This window comes from Epinephelus lanceolatus, chromosome 7 (assembly GCF_041903045.1).
Source record: "Epinephelus lanceolatus isolate andai-2023 chromosome 7, ASM4190304v1, whole genome shotgun sequence".
NCBI classification, from domain to species: Eukaryota; Metazoa; Chordata; class Actinopteri; order Perciformes; family Serranidae; genus Epinephelus; species Epinephelus lanceolatus.
The window spans coordinates 18,061,186-18,077,345 of record NC_135740.1 but is presented as its reverse complement, the minus strand read 5'-3'; the positions used below and the strand labels follow the sequence as shown (position 1 = coordinate 18,077,345).

At 43.6% G+C, this 16,160-nt stretch overlaps 1 protein-coding gene across 2 annotated transcripts in view; it reads right to left on the bottom strand.

The window, feature by feature from the left end:
- Positions 1-2,364: 2,364 nt before the first annotated feature.
- n4bp3 (NEDD4 binding protein 3) overlaps positions 2,365-16,160 on the bottom strand; it is a 35,008-nt gene continuing 21,212 nt past the window's right edge. For both annotated transcript variants that reach the window (XM_033633901.2, XM_033633902.2), the window contains exons 2-10: positions 8,915-9,186; positions 8,607-8,778; positions 7,215-7,424; positions 6,850-6,971; positions 6,515-6,710; positions 6,331-6,423; positions 5,988-6,239; positions 5,537-5,795; positions 2,365-5,021 (exon numbers count right to left, since the gene is read on the bottom strand). In XM_033633901.2, coding sequence (XP_033489792.2) covers positions 4,606-5,021; positions 5,537-5,795; positions 5,988-6,239; positions 6,331-6,423; positions 6,515-6,710; positions 6,850-6,971; positions 7,215-7,424; positions 8,607-8,778; positions 8,915-9,153 — 1,959 coding nt within the window. In that variant the 5' untranslated portion in view covers positions 9,154-9,186 and the 3' untranslated portion in view covers positions 2,365-4,605. The remainder of the gene's footprint in view (positions 5,022-5,536; positions 5,796-5,987; positions 6,240-6,330; positions 6,424-6,514; positions 6,711-6,849; positions 6,972-7,214; positions 7,425-8,606; positions 8,779-8,914; positions 9,187-16,160) is intronic.

Here is a 16,160-nt window from a genome sequence, read left to right as displayed (position 1 = left end):
AGTGAAGCATGGTGGAGGTACTGTTATGTCATGGCCATGTATGGCTGCCAGTGGAACTGGTTCTCTTGTATTTATTGATGATGTGACTGCTTACAAGAGCAGCAGGATGAAAGCTGAAGTGTTTGGGGCTACATTATCTGCTCAGATTCAACCAAATGCTTCAAAACTCATTGGACGATGCTTCACAATGCAGTTGGACAATGACCTGAAGCATACTGCAAAAGCAACCAAAGACATTTTTAAGGCAAAGAAGTGGAATGTTCTGCAATGGCCAAGTCATATCATCTGACCTGGATCCAATTGAGCATGTGTTTCTCTTGCTGAAGCCAAAACTGAGGGCAAAACACCCAAAACACAAGCAGGAAGTGCAGACGGCTGCAGTAAAGGGCTGGCAGAGCATCACCAGGGAAGAAACCCAGCATCTGGTGATGCCTATGTGTCCAACACTTCAGGCAGTCATTGACTGTAAAGGATTTGCAACCAAGTATTAAAACTGACTGTTAAATTGATGATTATGTTAGTTTGTCCAAATACTTACGAGCCCTTAAAGTTGGGGGACTGTGTAAAGAAATGGTTGTCATTCCTACACGGTTCATACTACATTTTTGAAAAAAGCCTTAAATGAAAGCTGAGAGTCTGCACTTTAAGCACGTATTCATTGTTTCATTTAAAACCCATTGTGGTGGTGTACAGAGGCAAAATGATGACAACTGTATCATTGTCCAAATAATTATGGACCTGACTGTATCTACAATAGGGAGCACATTCTCATCTATGGAGATTGTCCAGATGAAGCCCAGAACGGACAAATGAAACACTGGCTCTAAATAGGGACATTCACATTTTCACGTCAGCTTCTTTAGATAACAGCTCCTCCATGGCGGGCATCAGACAAACACTTGATTGTATTCAGTGTTTTTTACTGGTCTAAATCACCTGGTCCATTTCTTTTGGAGAGGAAGAGACCCTTGTGGATAATTCGGCTCCTGGTAAAAACCTGGTTGCCAAACATTGAACACTGAAGGAATTCAAACTGGGAGAAGTTTCAGCTGGTTGCAATGTGTTATCCTCACCAGCAGCATATGCCACTAAATCCACTTAAATCTTACACAATGGACCTTTAGGTTACAATATGTGGAAGGTTATCCACAGACATGACTGTAACACTTCAATTACACACAACAAAATACGATGACTTTTCATAAACTTTCAAGGATTTTACTGAGTGTATGACTTTTCTGGGCCTTGAAAATTAAATTGTCCAGGGTTTCCATGTCTGTGGGAGCCCCGAATAACTGATTTATCTTCATGGTTTTATATCTGCTCAGCCTCCTTTCAGCACCACTTGGTGGTGCTATTGCTGTATTGAACTGACTAAATAGCCTTGAAGTGCATTAGATCACAAGCTGGAGGTTTTAATTAAAATGAGTTTCAACAAGGAACCATTTTTCCTTTCTAAATTCTGATTTCAAATAATCATTTGAATTCATCAGACGAACAGCACTGATGGCATTCAGCACTGCAACCCTCCCACAGAGTGATAACATGAGGTAAGAATCCTTTTTCATCCCACTTCAGCAAACCACTCCTGAGCTGTGCAGTTATATTAAGCCCCAGTTTATATAATGCTTTAAATGCCAAGGTAAGGGCCTCGTGAGTCAGCCACAGCTCATAGCTATTCAGATTATGACCCTGGATAAAAAAATAAACCTGCGTTATGGACTTACATGTGCAATTTCTCTCATTTTTCACACTATTTTATAGATATTCTCTCCTTCAAAACCATAAACATAACACATGGATTTGAAAAAAAAAAAAAAAAATAGAGTCAAACGTTAAGCTTTCATCCTTGCCAAGACATCCTTGGCACTCTGTTCTAGTTTGCACATTTGATGGTTTCCATAGAGGTGCTTATTTTCTTGAGCAAACAGGGATCCTCCTATGTTTCCATCTCAGCCGACCCTCCAGCTCCCTGCCGTCTGTGCTGCAGGAGATGGTATGTGAGGACTGGCTGGGGTAGAGCAGGGAGGGCCTTAGGGAAAGGCTGAGATAAGGATTCAAGGCTCAACCTCTAAAAGCCACATTAGTCCCAAAAGCCTCCACCGCTCTGTTGTTCATTCTGTCATAAAGCTCCTGTCCTTGGGTTTTATTGGCACGCTCTGTGGAGATTTTAAGCCCCTTCGGAGCAGGCAGCCGTCTGAGCCCTCGGGTGAATGCCATCAGTTACGCCACTAACATTTTGACAAGTGATTTCTGGTGCATTTAATTCAAACAATGTCGGACAGTAAGGCCTATGATAAAGCATTTTGCAGCCTTGATTTACCCCCCAAAATACCATCGGGACAAGCACCATCTACAAAGCTCTTTCACCACTTCATAAATGTTTATTATGAATCCAAACATATATATTTATATTGTACAGGTTTAATTCCAGTAAATAGACAAGAGTCACAGTATGTTGAAGGGTTGGTTGAGAGCTGGCTTTTGGATGTTCATATATTCATAATAAACAATACAAGAGAGCAACTTCACCTATGTCATGCATTTTATAATGGCATTGGCTGGGTATGCGCAACAAATCGCACCGGTAAGCAGGGCAGTCATGTTTAACATCCGAATGTGTCGATTGCTTTCACTGCAATCAAAACATGTGGCAATATGCCCATTTAAGACAACAGTGTGCTTGAAATACAATGACAAAGGCCGATCAAATCAAAATTACATTATGTACAAAATTTATAGATCTCATCTGACAGGAGCTGGACACTCAATGAGATAAAGGTCCAACATTTCCAGTTTCTTAAGTATGGTACACAGTTTTCTCCATGGCAAAGACATAGCATTAGTACCTTGGCACCAGATTGGTTTAATCCCAAATACTTAACCCAGAGATGCAGCTTTCCTCACAGACCCAAGTGAACCCTGAATTCACAGACCCTTCTGCACAGACTGAACAGGTGCTGAGATGTTCCTGGGCCACACCAAATCCCTTTGAGTCCTTTGGTTACTGTCTATAAGACTAAGACTATACAGCAGTCCAAACCAGAAATTATCTATCAAATGAACATAAAATATAAACAATCAGGATATTAATTTGCTCATTTACAGGTTTATAATTGGATAGAAGTCTTAAGCAGGACAGTTCAGGTGTTTGGCTGTATTTTTACTGAGTTGTCACCACTCTTCTGCCAAAGGACAGACGAGACACAGACAGTGTCTCTGTGCAGCTACCCTCAGTATTAGTGTGTTCTGTAGGAGATTATTGGTCCAGTCTTTGCAGGATCAGGGCATTAAACAATCAACAAGGGTGCATGGGCAGAGAATGGCAAACAGACAAGAAACTATGGAAGCCCATGAGAGGCCAGGAGAAGGAAAACAGATGAAAATTATGCATGGTAAAAAATCAATATACTCTTCAAAGTCAAAAATATGAGATAATATGTCAGACTTTTGAGGTAGTACTATCCCAGTGTTGACGTAAAGTCAAGGTAAAGCAAAAATAAATGTGTTATGAGTTTACCACACAATAGAAAAGTGTGTTATTAACCACTCAGCCAAATTTGATTCTCTGCTCCAAGATGCTGGGGGCGTGTCTTCTGAAGAAACTGAAACGAAGAGGGAGTTGCTGCGAAGTGAAGAACTCTCATTAGCAGCTAACCCAGTAGCACAAAGCACACACACACCCCCTGAGTCAAAGAACAAAGGCTTGGCTGCAGCGACAGACTCTTGTTAGCAGCTAACCCAGTAGCACGCAGTCTATGGTGGCACAGCACACACCCTCTGAACCAAAGAGTGAGAGAGCCTCTTGTTCAGCAGCTAATAGCAGCTAACGTTAGCACAAAGCACACACCCACAGCAAAGCAGTAACTGCTGGGTAGCCAATTCGGGCTGAAAGACTTAAGGGTATGTTAGTGATGGCTAATTTGCCTGTGTTTATATGATTGTGGCATTTAACAAAGATTAGATTGAGAGAGCTAAATGAGCTTGTGGAATGTAGCAAACGCACTGGTAGCCGAATGAAATGATAATAATGCCGAGAGAAAGGGTGGGCCAAAAATACCAGCGATTGACCGACCAATGAGAATTTGGTTGGAAAAGAGCATATGGACCAACCAATCAACTGACCAACCAGAAGTTTACAATCCTAACAGGAGCATCAAATGGCTTTACCACAGCCACCACACTGGGGAAAGAAGAAGCTTTTTGCTGAGAGATGTGGAAAAATGTGAGAAATCTCTTTGTAAAAGCTGAAAAATGGTCTTACGGATAGTGTGAGCTTTAGTGAGTCAACATGCTGACTTAGTATCTGATCATATTTACACGGCAGATCAAAAGATTTGAGGATCACATCATTTAAAATGTGTTAAATAAAGCATTTTGACAAAGTGAATTAAAAATGTAGATAGCTTCCTCATAATTAATAACCTGGTAAGTACTGAAAATGTCTAAAATTTTGCCTTAGTGAGTTAAAAATTCTTCCTTATCTCATACCTTTGACTTGTTAAGTCTATTTTTCCCCTTCTTCTGGCGGACATGGGCCTCCATAGCAAGCACACTTCAGGGAGAAAACAGTTTGCATTGCAAATACCAGTCAGTCCGTCACATTCAAATTTCAGATGATTCAATTCTCTCTATCCATGGCAAACCAGAGGAAGGTCTGTCCTCTTGTTTTTCACCCCCTCTCTCACTCCTCAGCTCTGGCACTTCTCTTTCCAATGTCCCATCTCTGCTCCCTCCTCCCCCTCCTCCTCCTCCTCCTCCTCCTGCTCCTGCTCCTGCTCCTGCTCCTCCTCGCTCTCTGTTTAGCCGCAGCAGGTACAGTTCCCTCTCCAGCGCCTCATTGCGGTGGTACATCTCTAAGTAGCTGGCCTGCAGCTCCTTCTGGTAGCGGATGACCTTGTCCTTTTCTGTCTGCCATGTCTTCCTCTCCTCCTCGAAAGCCATTGCCTGGGCCTCGCTCTGGCGTCGCTCCAGCAGGAGCTCTGCGCGCAGACGCTCCTCCGTAGGGCCCCCGCATCCTCCTGCAAGCAAAAGGTCCACATGGCTTCAACTACAGGCCAGCACAGCCGTAGGGGGAATATAATGGAAGACACTGGCTGCTTTTAAATGTGCAGAGAACTCTGCTCTTGACCTGGTTAGTCAAATAACCTGATTTTGGGTCCAGGCATGTAAACATCCTAGCTCAAAATAACCCAGACAAGCTCCAGCTGTGTTGATAAGAAACCCAGTTTGGATGCCTCGCTTGCTGTGATATTAAGCAGACATCTGTGGCATATAATTATCTTGCTCCTTTTACTTTCCCCCCAAAGAATTTCCATGCATGTCAGCTTGGCATGTGCAGGCGTAGGTTTATGTAAAGTACTCTAAGACTTGCGTTTGGTGAAGTGCTGTATCAACAAATGAACATTAAATTTGATCTGTACTTGTGGTGCCTCAGCATGACTACGTGTATTCTTTTTTTATCATCAAAGTACATAGTTAAACAATGCCAGTGATGATATTTATACACAAGTAAGAGACAGACACATAAATCTACCTGTTGCCCCAGCTGAAGGACTCTCTTCACCTCCTTTTCCATCCTCATGTGCAGTCTGAGAGGGGCATCTGCGACGCTGTGTCCCCTGCAGGACTAGCTTCAGTGCGTCTATCTGGCCCTCCCTGTTGCGCAGATCTGTGCGGGTCTCCCTGAGCTGCGTCTTCAGCTGGAAGATCTCACTCAGCTTCTGGGTCACCTCCGCCTGGGAGTCCCTCAGCTGCTGCTTCAACAGGGAGATCTCTCCTGACTTCTGGCAAACCTGAGAGGTAGAGTCAGGGGAAGATCAGGGATAATGGCAGGAGAAACATAAATTTTTACTGACTCTTCTGGCCTGGTTGTGATCTTTTTATCTGGGCAAACAAGGAGGTAATTGTGTTATCTTCACTGTCCCCTGTAATTACTACTTTTTAAGTGCCTCTCCCTGCTGTAAAGTTTTCTTCCAAGGCCATACCTCCCATTGTGTCTCCTCCAGAGTCGGACTGGTTCGCTTTGTTATGGCTCCAGCCTCTTGGCTCCTTTCCTTATTCAGGTTGTCGAGCTCCTCTTGCAGTCTGTTCTTCTCCTGCTGGGCCTTGAACAGCTGCAACTGCAGGCTGCGCTGGGAACGCTGTGCATGTTGGGAAACCTGACGCAGCTTGGCAGCATACAGACGTTTCAGCTCCTCCACCTCCTTCTCCCACAGACGCTGCTTCCCTTCAAACACCTGCATGAAGGCAAGCAGATGGGGGTCAAACTTCAAAAGAGAGGCAGATGGATGTAAAGATTGATGATGAAGAACAGACAATGAGATTCACCTGAGCGATGGCGCCCTCACTTTCATCCAGGTTTCTCCTCATCTGTTTCAGCTCGTGCTCTTTCTCCACCAGTCGCTCCTCGAGATCCCGGACCTGGAAAAGAAAACATGAAGGACAAACTAGTCTGTAAATCATTCTGACCTGCTCATCCCTCCATTCATCCATGCATCTGTGCAGTACTCACCACTTCCTCAACAGACAGGGAGAGTGTCCATTCATAAGGAGGTGGAGCCTCCCCTCCATATGGAGCCAAACGGCTCAGAGTTGCCATGCTCCGACACGCCATTTCCCCAATGGCAACACCGCCTGGCCCTGCAGCCTTCTGGCCCAGAGAGGTGCGTTCTAGGGAGCCAATGGTGTTGATGTGGCCCATAGATGCACTAAAAAAAGAAATCCCAAAGGCCATTAAAATCTCTTCCATTATCACCACCCACACAGTCATTAAGTATAAAAAAATCAATTATAGCAACACTTCTTTTGAATATAAAGTAGAGCTAAGACAATAATGCTGCGGCAGACCTGATGTGAGACAGGTGTGGGCGGAAGGGAGGCCGGTATGGCGGCAGGCTGCTCATGGAGTTATGGCCTGAGTCTGACAGGTTATCATCCTCCTGGCTCATCCCACGCACCGAAGAGAGGGTCTACAGTCATAATTATGCAGTTATTCATCACTGTTACATTAATAGGTGGAGAAAAGATTTAATTTAATCCCAAATAATGAGTGAACACAATGACAAATCATGAGAAGTTGTTCTGCTCATGTAATCAATACACAAAGACTGTATCCTGGATCTAAAACCTAATGCACCTGTTCTCTGGCTCATAGCTCAACTTTGACTGAAGTCTATGAAAAGATTTTAAGTGATAATCGTGTGTTAAGATACCTTGTTTCCACTGGCTGTTGGTCCTCCATGACGTGAGGGCGATGAAGACGAAGACGACGTGGAGACAGCTTTAGGGATATGGGCGTAGGCTCTGTGGAGCCCGTTAGAGAGGCCATGGTCCACGTCCTCCGACTTGGATGATGGATAGAGGTTTTGCATGGAGCTGAAATTTTTGGGGGTGACAGGCTTGAAGGCAGACCTTAAACGAGCCTGGAGAAAAAGAGCCAAGTTCAGGGCACTTTTAGAGGATGCAAAGATAGTAGGAACTTTAGCTACAGGGGAGAGAGAGACCTTACTCACAGCTAACAGGGGGTGGGCAACAGAACAATAAATCACAATGTTTCTATTAAATCGATGCTGTCCCGCCCTGTGTGTTCTTAGAGTTGATCAATTCAAGCAAAAAAAAAAGGTGAGATTTGATTGCTGCAATAAATTCAGCAACACAGCAAGTGGCAGATTCTCAATCTATGCTGGTGAACCAGAGGCTGATTTATGCCGGTAACAGGCTATGGGGGTGCTATGTTGCACCATGCTGCCTGAGATGTATAAATGTGATACTGATCAATTTAGCACAGCCCCGGCAGCCAGTCACTGGCTGTATATCATTTATAAGAAGAACACAATGGGAAGTCATTCGGCTGCATCTGTGCCTGAATCTGTAAATAAGACTTGGTCCTCCACATACTGCTTTAGAGGACATTTTACGACCTTTAAGATTTCCCTGATTCTTTAAATTATGTATTTCGCTCTTATATCAAGATTTTAATAATGTAATGCACATTCTTTCAGAGCAGGATCGTGGGTATTGTGCATAATTTCATCAATTCCCACAAATCAAGCACTTCTAACGTGCAACATTTCTGCACACATTTATGACAGTGTCTAATAAATTTCATCCAATGTCACTGGCACCGGTGCAGAATGTGGGTGGAGTGGACAACACACAAGGCTTTGAGCCTCTTCTGCTATTGCAGAATCTCTCACGACAGAAAGGTTTCAATGATGTGAAGCTGAAAGCATGCAAGCAAAATGGACCACTGGCGTCTGGTGGCACCTGAAAGGACTAGCGCAAACAGCAGTTCCAATGACCTCAACGTTAACAGCAATAATGTTCACATAACAGTAGCGTTGCTAAGGCAAGCAGCTGTCCAAAGACACATTTCAAAGTAACTGGCTCAGAATATATCCATAGCTCGAACTTAACAACACTGAAATGAGCTGCTTGATTTGTAAAATCTATGGTGCTGCACCTTCTTACAGCCGAGTCAACTTTAAGGTGTCACTCACTCATACAGCAAGGAAACACCATACACCTCCACCAAAAGTATAAATCAACTATAAATAGGCTTTATATGATTGACCCTTTGCAGTGTTTTAAACAACAATATTCACCTTTTCATACTTGCCCCCACTTGGCAGTGAGTTCTTTGTCAAATCTACTTCGGTGCCGTCTTTATGGTAGACCTTGGCGTATAAGTTGTCCTCCTCACGGCCACTGGCAGGGCTGAGGCAAGGGATAACGTCCTTCTTACCCTCACTGCTTGCACTTGCTTTAGGCTCTTTTCTGTTTGGAAGCACAATGGGTCAACTGTGATCAAGTCCTGTCACGTTTTATAGTTCCTCGCAGAGTTCTTTGCCTTCAAAGTTGCACAATGTAAAATGTTCTTTGAAAGCATGTGCGTCTTTATGGCAGCACTCACCTGGTGATGTTGAGGTAGTTGAGTAGCTCTCTTTGGGTGAAGCCTTTCTTCAGGAGGCCGTTGGTCTGTTTGGGTCTCACCTGGGGCACTGCACGGCTGCCTTTAGTCGGTGACACATCTGGCCTCTCCACCAGACTACCTACACTTCCCATGCCGCAACGGGACGAGAGGGGCAACGGGTTACGGAAGTTTTTGTTGGGGCCACGGGTCAGAGGAAGAGTCTGGACTGAGGTTGCCATTGGTTACAGGACTCGATGGGGAGATGAGGTGCTCTGTAAAAAAAGAGGAAAAGGAAAAGAGGTTAGACCTGTTTATAGTAAATAATGAGCGAATGACCAAGATGGCCATGCTGTAGATGGTAACATATCATCAGGCTTCTTGTTGTGATGTTCCCTGCTTCTTGGTAAACTGTGGTATAAGCACTCAAAGAACTTCAGTTTACTTTCATTAGACTACAGAAACCAGAAAATATACACATATACACATTTGAGAGGCTGTAACCAGAGAATGTTGGCAGTCATTCTTTAAAAAAAATGCCCTGAAATGATAAATTTATTATCAAAATAGTTGTTAGTTAATTTTCAGTGGATCAACTGATCGATTAATCAACTAGCGGCTGCAGTTCGAAGGCTTTAAACCCAATTAATTACAATATGATTTAGAGTCTACAACCATGCCAGCAGCTCAGTTAGGTTGTACTTGGACACAGTGGGGTTTTGAGTGAAATGCTAACATCAGCATGATAGCATGCAGACTTTTAGCTATAGACTCTATAAAAGAAGTGGAAGTAGCCACTATGATGTCACCTAATGGTTTGCGGACTTCCATTCTGAAGCCTCTAGTCTGGCATTTTGGCCATTGCCATTGTGGCTTTTGAAGTGATCATTGGGTCACTGAAGTAATTAGATTCCTATTTGGATGGGAGGGTAGAGGTGTGAAGGAGCGAGGGGTGGATCTGACAGAGAGGGCAACACCATGGAAGCAACTTGTCATTCACAAGGTAATCACGCCCAGAATCATGCCCTGCTTTGTCTATTTTACTCTAAATGTGCCCATGATTTACAAAATGAACATCATGCTGTATTGAAGAAAACTTGAAACTAGCGAGACCATAAACTCACTGTGAAAATGGTTACTGAGGTAACAAATCAAGTGACAAGTAAGGTCATTTTCTCATAGATTTCCATAATATCAGTCTTATTTTTGCAACCAATGGCGTCACCCCCTGCTGGCCATTAGAAAGAATGCAAGCTTAAAGCCACAGTGTGTAGGAATTTCTACCATCTAACGCTGAAATCATATATTGCATTCAAACAGATGGCGCACTCTAGCGCCTCACTGTTTCAAACACGTATTGCAACAACTGTAGCCGCTGTGTACCAAAAAGCTATGATAACACTGATAAAACCATGTCATCCGATACTACATGGAGTATTCATTCAGGCTCCTACACAGACACACGCGACGCGAGTTGACAAACCCCCTCCTCACCATGCTGCTGTGTTTACAACGTAGGACTGTTGGGGCAGATGTAAATTGAAACAAACCGATCACGTCTTGTCTTTTGACAACTGACAAGTGGCTCAACCTCACACACCTCATCCCTCTCCTCACATTACTGCGCCGCTAACAGCTGTTAGTGGCCAGCGGCACTACTGCCGCATAACAAAGTCCCACTCTTTGAGCATAATGCAGGATCATGTATTATGCAGCATCACGGGAGATGGAATCCTCGTCGCCAAGAAAGTGCAAAAGGGAATCAAAAAGGCAGCGTGACCGGCGAATTAAAAAAACAAGGGTCAGCATTGGGGTTGCCTTTCCCAGATAGAGAGAGCTGCTGAGGGAGAATGGTAATGCAATCACAGGCCAGCGCCGCTGTTGGCTGTTAGCCGCTGTTAGCGGCCAGTCACTAACAGCCTCATCCCTCTCCTCGCATCACTGCGCCGCTGTTAGCTGTTAGCCGCTGTTAGCGCTGGCCTGTGATTGTATTACCTTTCTCCCTCAGCAGCTCTCTACCTGGGAAAGGCTACCCCGATGTGGGCCTTCGTTTTTTTAATTCGCCGGTCACGCTGCCTTTTCTATTGCCTTTTGCGCTTTCTTGGCGACAAGGATTCCGTCTCCCATGATGCTGCATATGCATGATCCTGCATTATGCTCAAAGAGTGGGACTTTGTTTCAAATTTGCCAGGGTAGAAGCGAGGCGCCTCTTGCTCCTCTCCTTCGGCTCCTCAGTCACGCAGTGTTGACCTGGCTCTCAACAAAAACGCCGAAGGCGGTGCTGTATGTCCCTTGCTGGCGGGTGTATTCTCAAGATGGCGAAATGTAATGGAACCCCACAGACGACTTACCCGCACAATGTACAAACAAATCCGAAATTCTCCTTTTACGAGAATAAGTCAGATTATTGGTGGAGGTAATAGTACACCAGTGATGACATATTTATGAATGCAGACATCAATTTTTGCCAATAAACAACTGAAAATGTTACACAATGTCCCTTTAAGGCACTTCTGCATTGGCTTCACTTTTCAGACCTAGAGGCTACCTTTGATACAGTCTGTGCTTTTAGCAGATGAAATGTTTACTATGGTTATGATGTTATTTCAGAGTGTTAGCCCACATTTACATTGCAGCATTTGCTAATTGGGACTAGACACAGAGTAAAAGCCAAAAGCATTAGGGTTCATCATCTGTCTACCATAAATCTCTGTACCAATCCACCCACTGGTTGGAAAGAAACTTCAGTAAAAACATAAAATACCAACCTCATGGAGGCACTAGATGAAAAGTCAGGCGATCATTAAAATCAGTAACTTTGGGGACCATGAATGTTTGTGTAAAGTTAATGACAATCCATCCAGTTGTTGAGTGTCAGTCTAGACCAAAGTGATGGACCGACTGATATTGCCATCGCTAAAGCCATGCTGCTGGACTAAAAAGTGAGGCATTGTGTCTTTCCTTCTTCACTGAAATAAACTCCACCTCTTGCCCCTTTACTACCCTGGGTGGATGCTGATCTCTAGAGGAAAAGCATGAGCTGACAGACGTTTCATCAGCTGTGTTTCTCTGTACAGACAGCTGTCTCCGAGCACAGCTACAACAACTCAGCCTTCCCACACACAAGCTGACCTCTATGAAAACCCTATTATAGGAGAACAATGAATGTAAAATAATGTCTTCACAAAGAGGACAAATCCCAAACCAATTTGAAAATGTCTCTTTCATAATTCAGTTGTTACAGCATCAGTCCTGCCTCTCAGAAGCTCATGTTATCCCTTTCCCAGCAGGCAAATGAAAAGGCTACAGCATCACGGGGATCTGTAATGGGTTATGTTGTTTTTTATGGCAGCATATGTCACATCACAATCCTGCTACGTAACTCTGATCTAACTAGGTTACTACAGCAGGGCTGAATTCTTTAAAAAAAAGTGAAAAATAAATCAGACAGAAGTGCCCTGGTAACTACACATATTATGGAAAAATCAATGGAGTGCCAGCTTATTTTGTTTGCAAATTTCCTGCCTCTCATGAAAAGTATGTGTAACCAAATGTACCAATCACACAGCGTGCCTTCATAAGTCTGGCATGGCCTGAATACATTTCGAACGGATATGATGGCTGTCTGTGTGAGATTAAGTTTTCTGTCAGTCACTGCAAGCTACATTTTGTCGAAGAACAAAACAAGACAATGAAAAACATTTTCTCCTGACTTTGACAAAACTAAACCAGTTGCCAAGTTACCCTAACACCTACCTAAGAGCCACTATTGTTTTGTCAATTTGAGTTCGAGCCTCTTCAGCTCCATGCAGCAAATCTTCTCTCAACATCGTCTGTCAAATCACCCACATATCCCCTCCCTTCCTTCTTTTCAGACAACCTCATTAAGGCTCACTATTGATTTCACCCTTCTGACCCTCTCTTCCCGTGCATAAACACCCCCAGCAGCCATAAAAAATTCTCGAGACCATAAAACACAAGCACGCCGCAGTCTCTCTGGCTATAAACAGGACTCGAGGGAGGCAAATTCTCCTTTTGTGCTCAGCCACAAGGGTACACAGGTAGAGTTTAAAGGGCCATACCACACATTTTGCTTGTTTTACCCCCTTAAAAAACAATCTTGAACACTTAACAATACTGCTAACCATTTTGTCAAACCACTCAACAAATTTTAAGATTAATTTTTAAACCTGCAGCTATGGGGTTGTATTAATTTCATTCTATTATTGAAATAAAACAGAGAGACTCCGTCACAAAGAACATGTCCCTATCAAAGATATGTTATTGTTCTGTGGTAAACCATTTTCCTCCTTCATGCAGTCAAGGACATCTGATATTTGAGACACGGCTGCCAAAAGCACTCTGCTGTAAAGGTATGTTGTCACAGGATCCAACCTGAAAGATCACTAATAAGAAAGTCAAATTTTTTCTTGCATTAAAAAGCGTGCTGTTTGACAGGTGACTCTAAGCCGCAGGTATTATTGCGTTAAACGCACCAACAAGATGAGTTTTGAGATCTGTTCCTGCTGACTCTTGCATAACTACAAAACAACAGCAGAAAAAGGTCAGTGGGATGGATTGATTTCATTCTCAATCAAAATTCAAGTTGCTGCAAGTTGTTTTCCTTATTATTGAACCAAGTACCTAAGAGTTAGGAAATCAAGCTTTGGAAACTTCTTTTCAAGAAATGGTACAGTACGTATATGATTTGTTGGATGACATATGTAACCCAACCCCTCCACCCCAGTATAATCTCTTCAAACAGACGCATATGACTGAAGAATCTGTAGGCATTGACCAATTGACCAATCACGATCAAGTGGGCTTTGGCCGAGCAGTCCGAGCGGAGAGCAAAAGAGGTGGAGCGCACTGGCCAAAATGCAACCTCAGAACCCACTGGCTATGATCGGATGATGAATTTGCTTTCATATGCAAATATCTGTTTATAGAGCCTCATTAGTCTTGACATGTGTATATAGCGCCTCAAGTTTGCTAATCAGACTGTAAACCATGACCAGCACATGGAAGAGGAAGTCTTGGCACGGATATCTGTTATCCAGATATCCGCTGGCTACATGGTAACCCTTGAAATATTGGCTGTTGCCCCCAGAGGCTAGATTGTTGTCAGACTGATAGCAGATGGGTTCTGAGAATACCTCCAGTATAGTAATCTCTATAAACAGATGTCTGCATATACGCAGAATCTGAAGGCAAAAGTACAAGTTTTTATTCTCTGAGGCGTTCTGGTTTCCGCAGTAGTATTGTCTAGGTAGTATTGACCAATCACGTTTGAGCTGGCTTTGCTTGCCTGTAGGTAAACAGTCAGTACCTGCAGTCCCAGAACCCATCAGCTGTTGTCTGACAATGATTTAGCTTTTTATAACTTATCTGCATTCATATGCAGATATGTGTTTATAGAGATTACCCAAAATGTTGTCTGGAACTATCTCAAGTTGCAAATCACACTGTAAACAATGAGCAGCGCATGAAAGAGGAAGTCTTGGCCGGGATATCTGCTGGCTACACCGAATATCCGGAAATATTGGCCATTGCCCCGGAGGCTAAACCGTCATCAGACTGAGGGCTGATGGGTTCAGAGATTGCCCACAGTATGGTGGTTGCTCTGGAGTATTTTGGCAGGAGCACTGCTACTTGAGGGATCAAACCTTGGCTCCTCCCGATTCATGACTAGGCTATACTGCTGCCTGACTGGCAGTCCTCAGTCATGACACACACACACTACCTTAAAGCAATCTCTCATTCTCTCTGTCACATAGAAATGCGCCATGGCTGAGCACAGACACCCCCAGTGACACTCTGGGATCTCCTCTTGCCTCTAATACAAGCCACATTTATCAAGTGCTTTGCACTGCTGGCCTCAACAGTTATAACAATTATGCAAATGGTTAAAATAGGCAGTGAGAGCTGTGCAACGGCAGCTCCAGCCCACTCCACTCAGGGCTCTCAGCCAGTCCGAGATCAAAGCTGCCAAAGCTGCTCATGTTTATATTCATGAGGTACGATTTCTCCCAGTGTAAAACTTTCCACTAAAGCATCCGGCTCCTAATAAGCCAGTATAATACAGAGCTGAGGAAAGAGACCTGATAATCAATGATGATGAATATAATCAACTATAATGTGACAACCCGGAACTTCTCTGGTGCCGTCCAACCAGGAAGTCTGGGGTCAGAGTAAGACATGATGGATATGAGTCAGTGCAGGTCATGCTGAGTGTGTATGTGTCTGACACCATATGAATAAATCATGAGTGTGCCAAACCTAATGGCCACTGGCCTAGGTCTGACACAGTATTTTTAGTCACGGTATTTTACTCTGTTTGTGTCTTGTATCTGCCAGAGACATGAGAGGCCAATCGATGCTTGACGGGAAGCCGGGGCCGAGGTGAGGGTGGGTGAGGCAAAGCAATTCTTTTGGGTAGATTGGAGGGTAGAAATCCTTTTAGGCAGCAACCACAAATCTTGCAGGACTGAAGAAATCTTGAATCCAGTTGTTTTCCATAATTGCCTTCTAGTTTATGGGCCTGAGTAAACCAGGAGACACAGCAAGATTTACAACCTAGCCCTGACTAACCATGGGGCCCTGAAACATAACACACAACCTTAAATCTCACACACACACACACGGATCAAAGCAGTGCTTCCTTCCAGCCTTGAACACTCATGGTCTAATTGAAAAGTGCTCTGTTCTTGATTTACGCTTCTTTCAAAGCAGTGACAAGCTTGTTCAAAAGCTGCTAACTTTGATCAAACGCAAAAATGTTTAACATCAGTGAATCACAGAGCTGCACAGGTAACAGATGAGCCTCTGATGCTGTACACTTTCCCTGCATCTGCTGCTGCACATGTTGCTGGTCACCTCTTTCAGAAAAGGTAAATGCTGTAAGCTGGAGCACTTGTGAGCACCTTGTGGGACTGCACCATTGAAATAAAATGATCATAATCACATTTTACTTCTATGGATAGAGAGGGAACAGAGGTAAATACTGCAATTCAAAACTGAAAGTAGTATAAAATCAGATAAGTTTTGTTAACACTCAACAGTCATTGTAATATAGAGCAGTGCATACTAAAGAGGAAAGATGTGAACATGCTGCTGAGAGGTGTGAGTCTCTAAATGCTCTCAGTGAGGCTTTACAGTGAAAGGTTTTGGCTCAAGTTTTCTCAGGGTGATATCCTAACTCATCCAGAAAACCATACAACTGCCACTTTACTCCAATCACAAAGAAAAC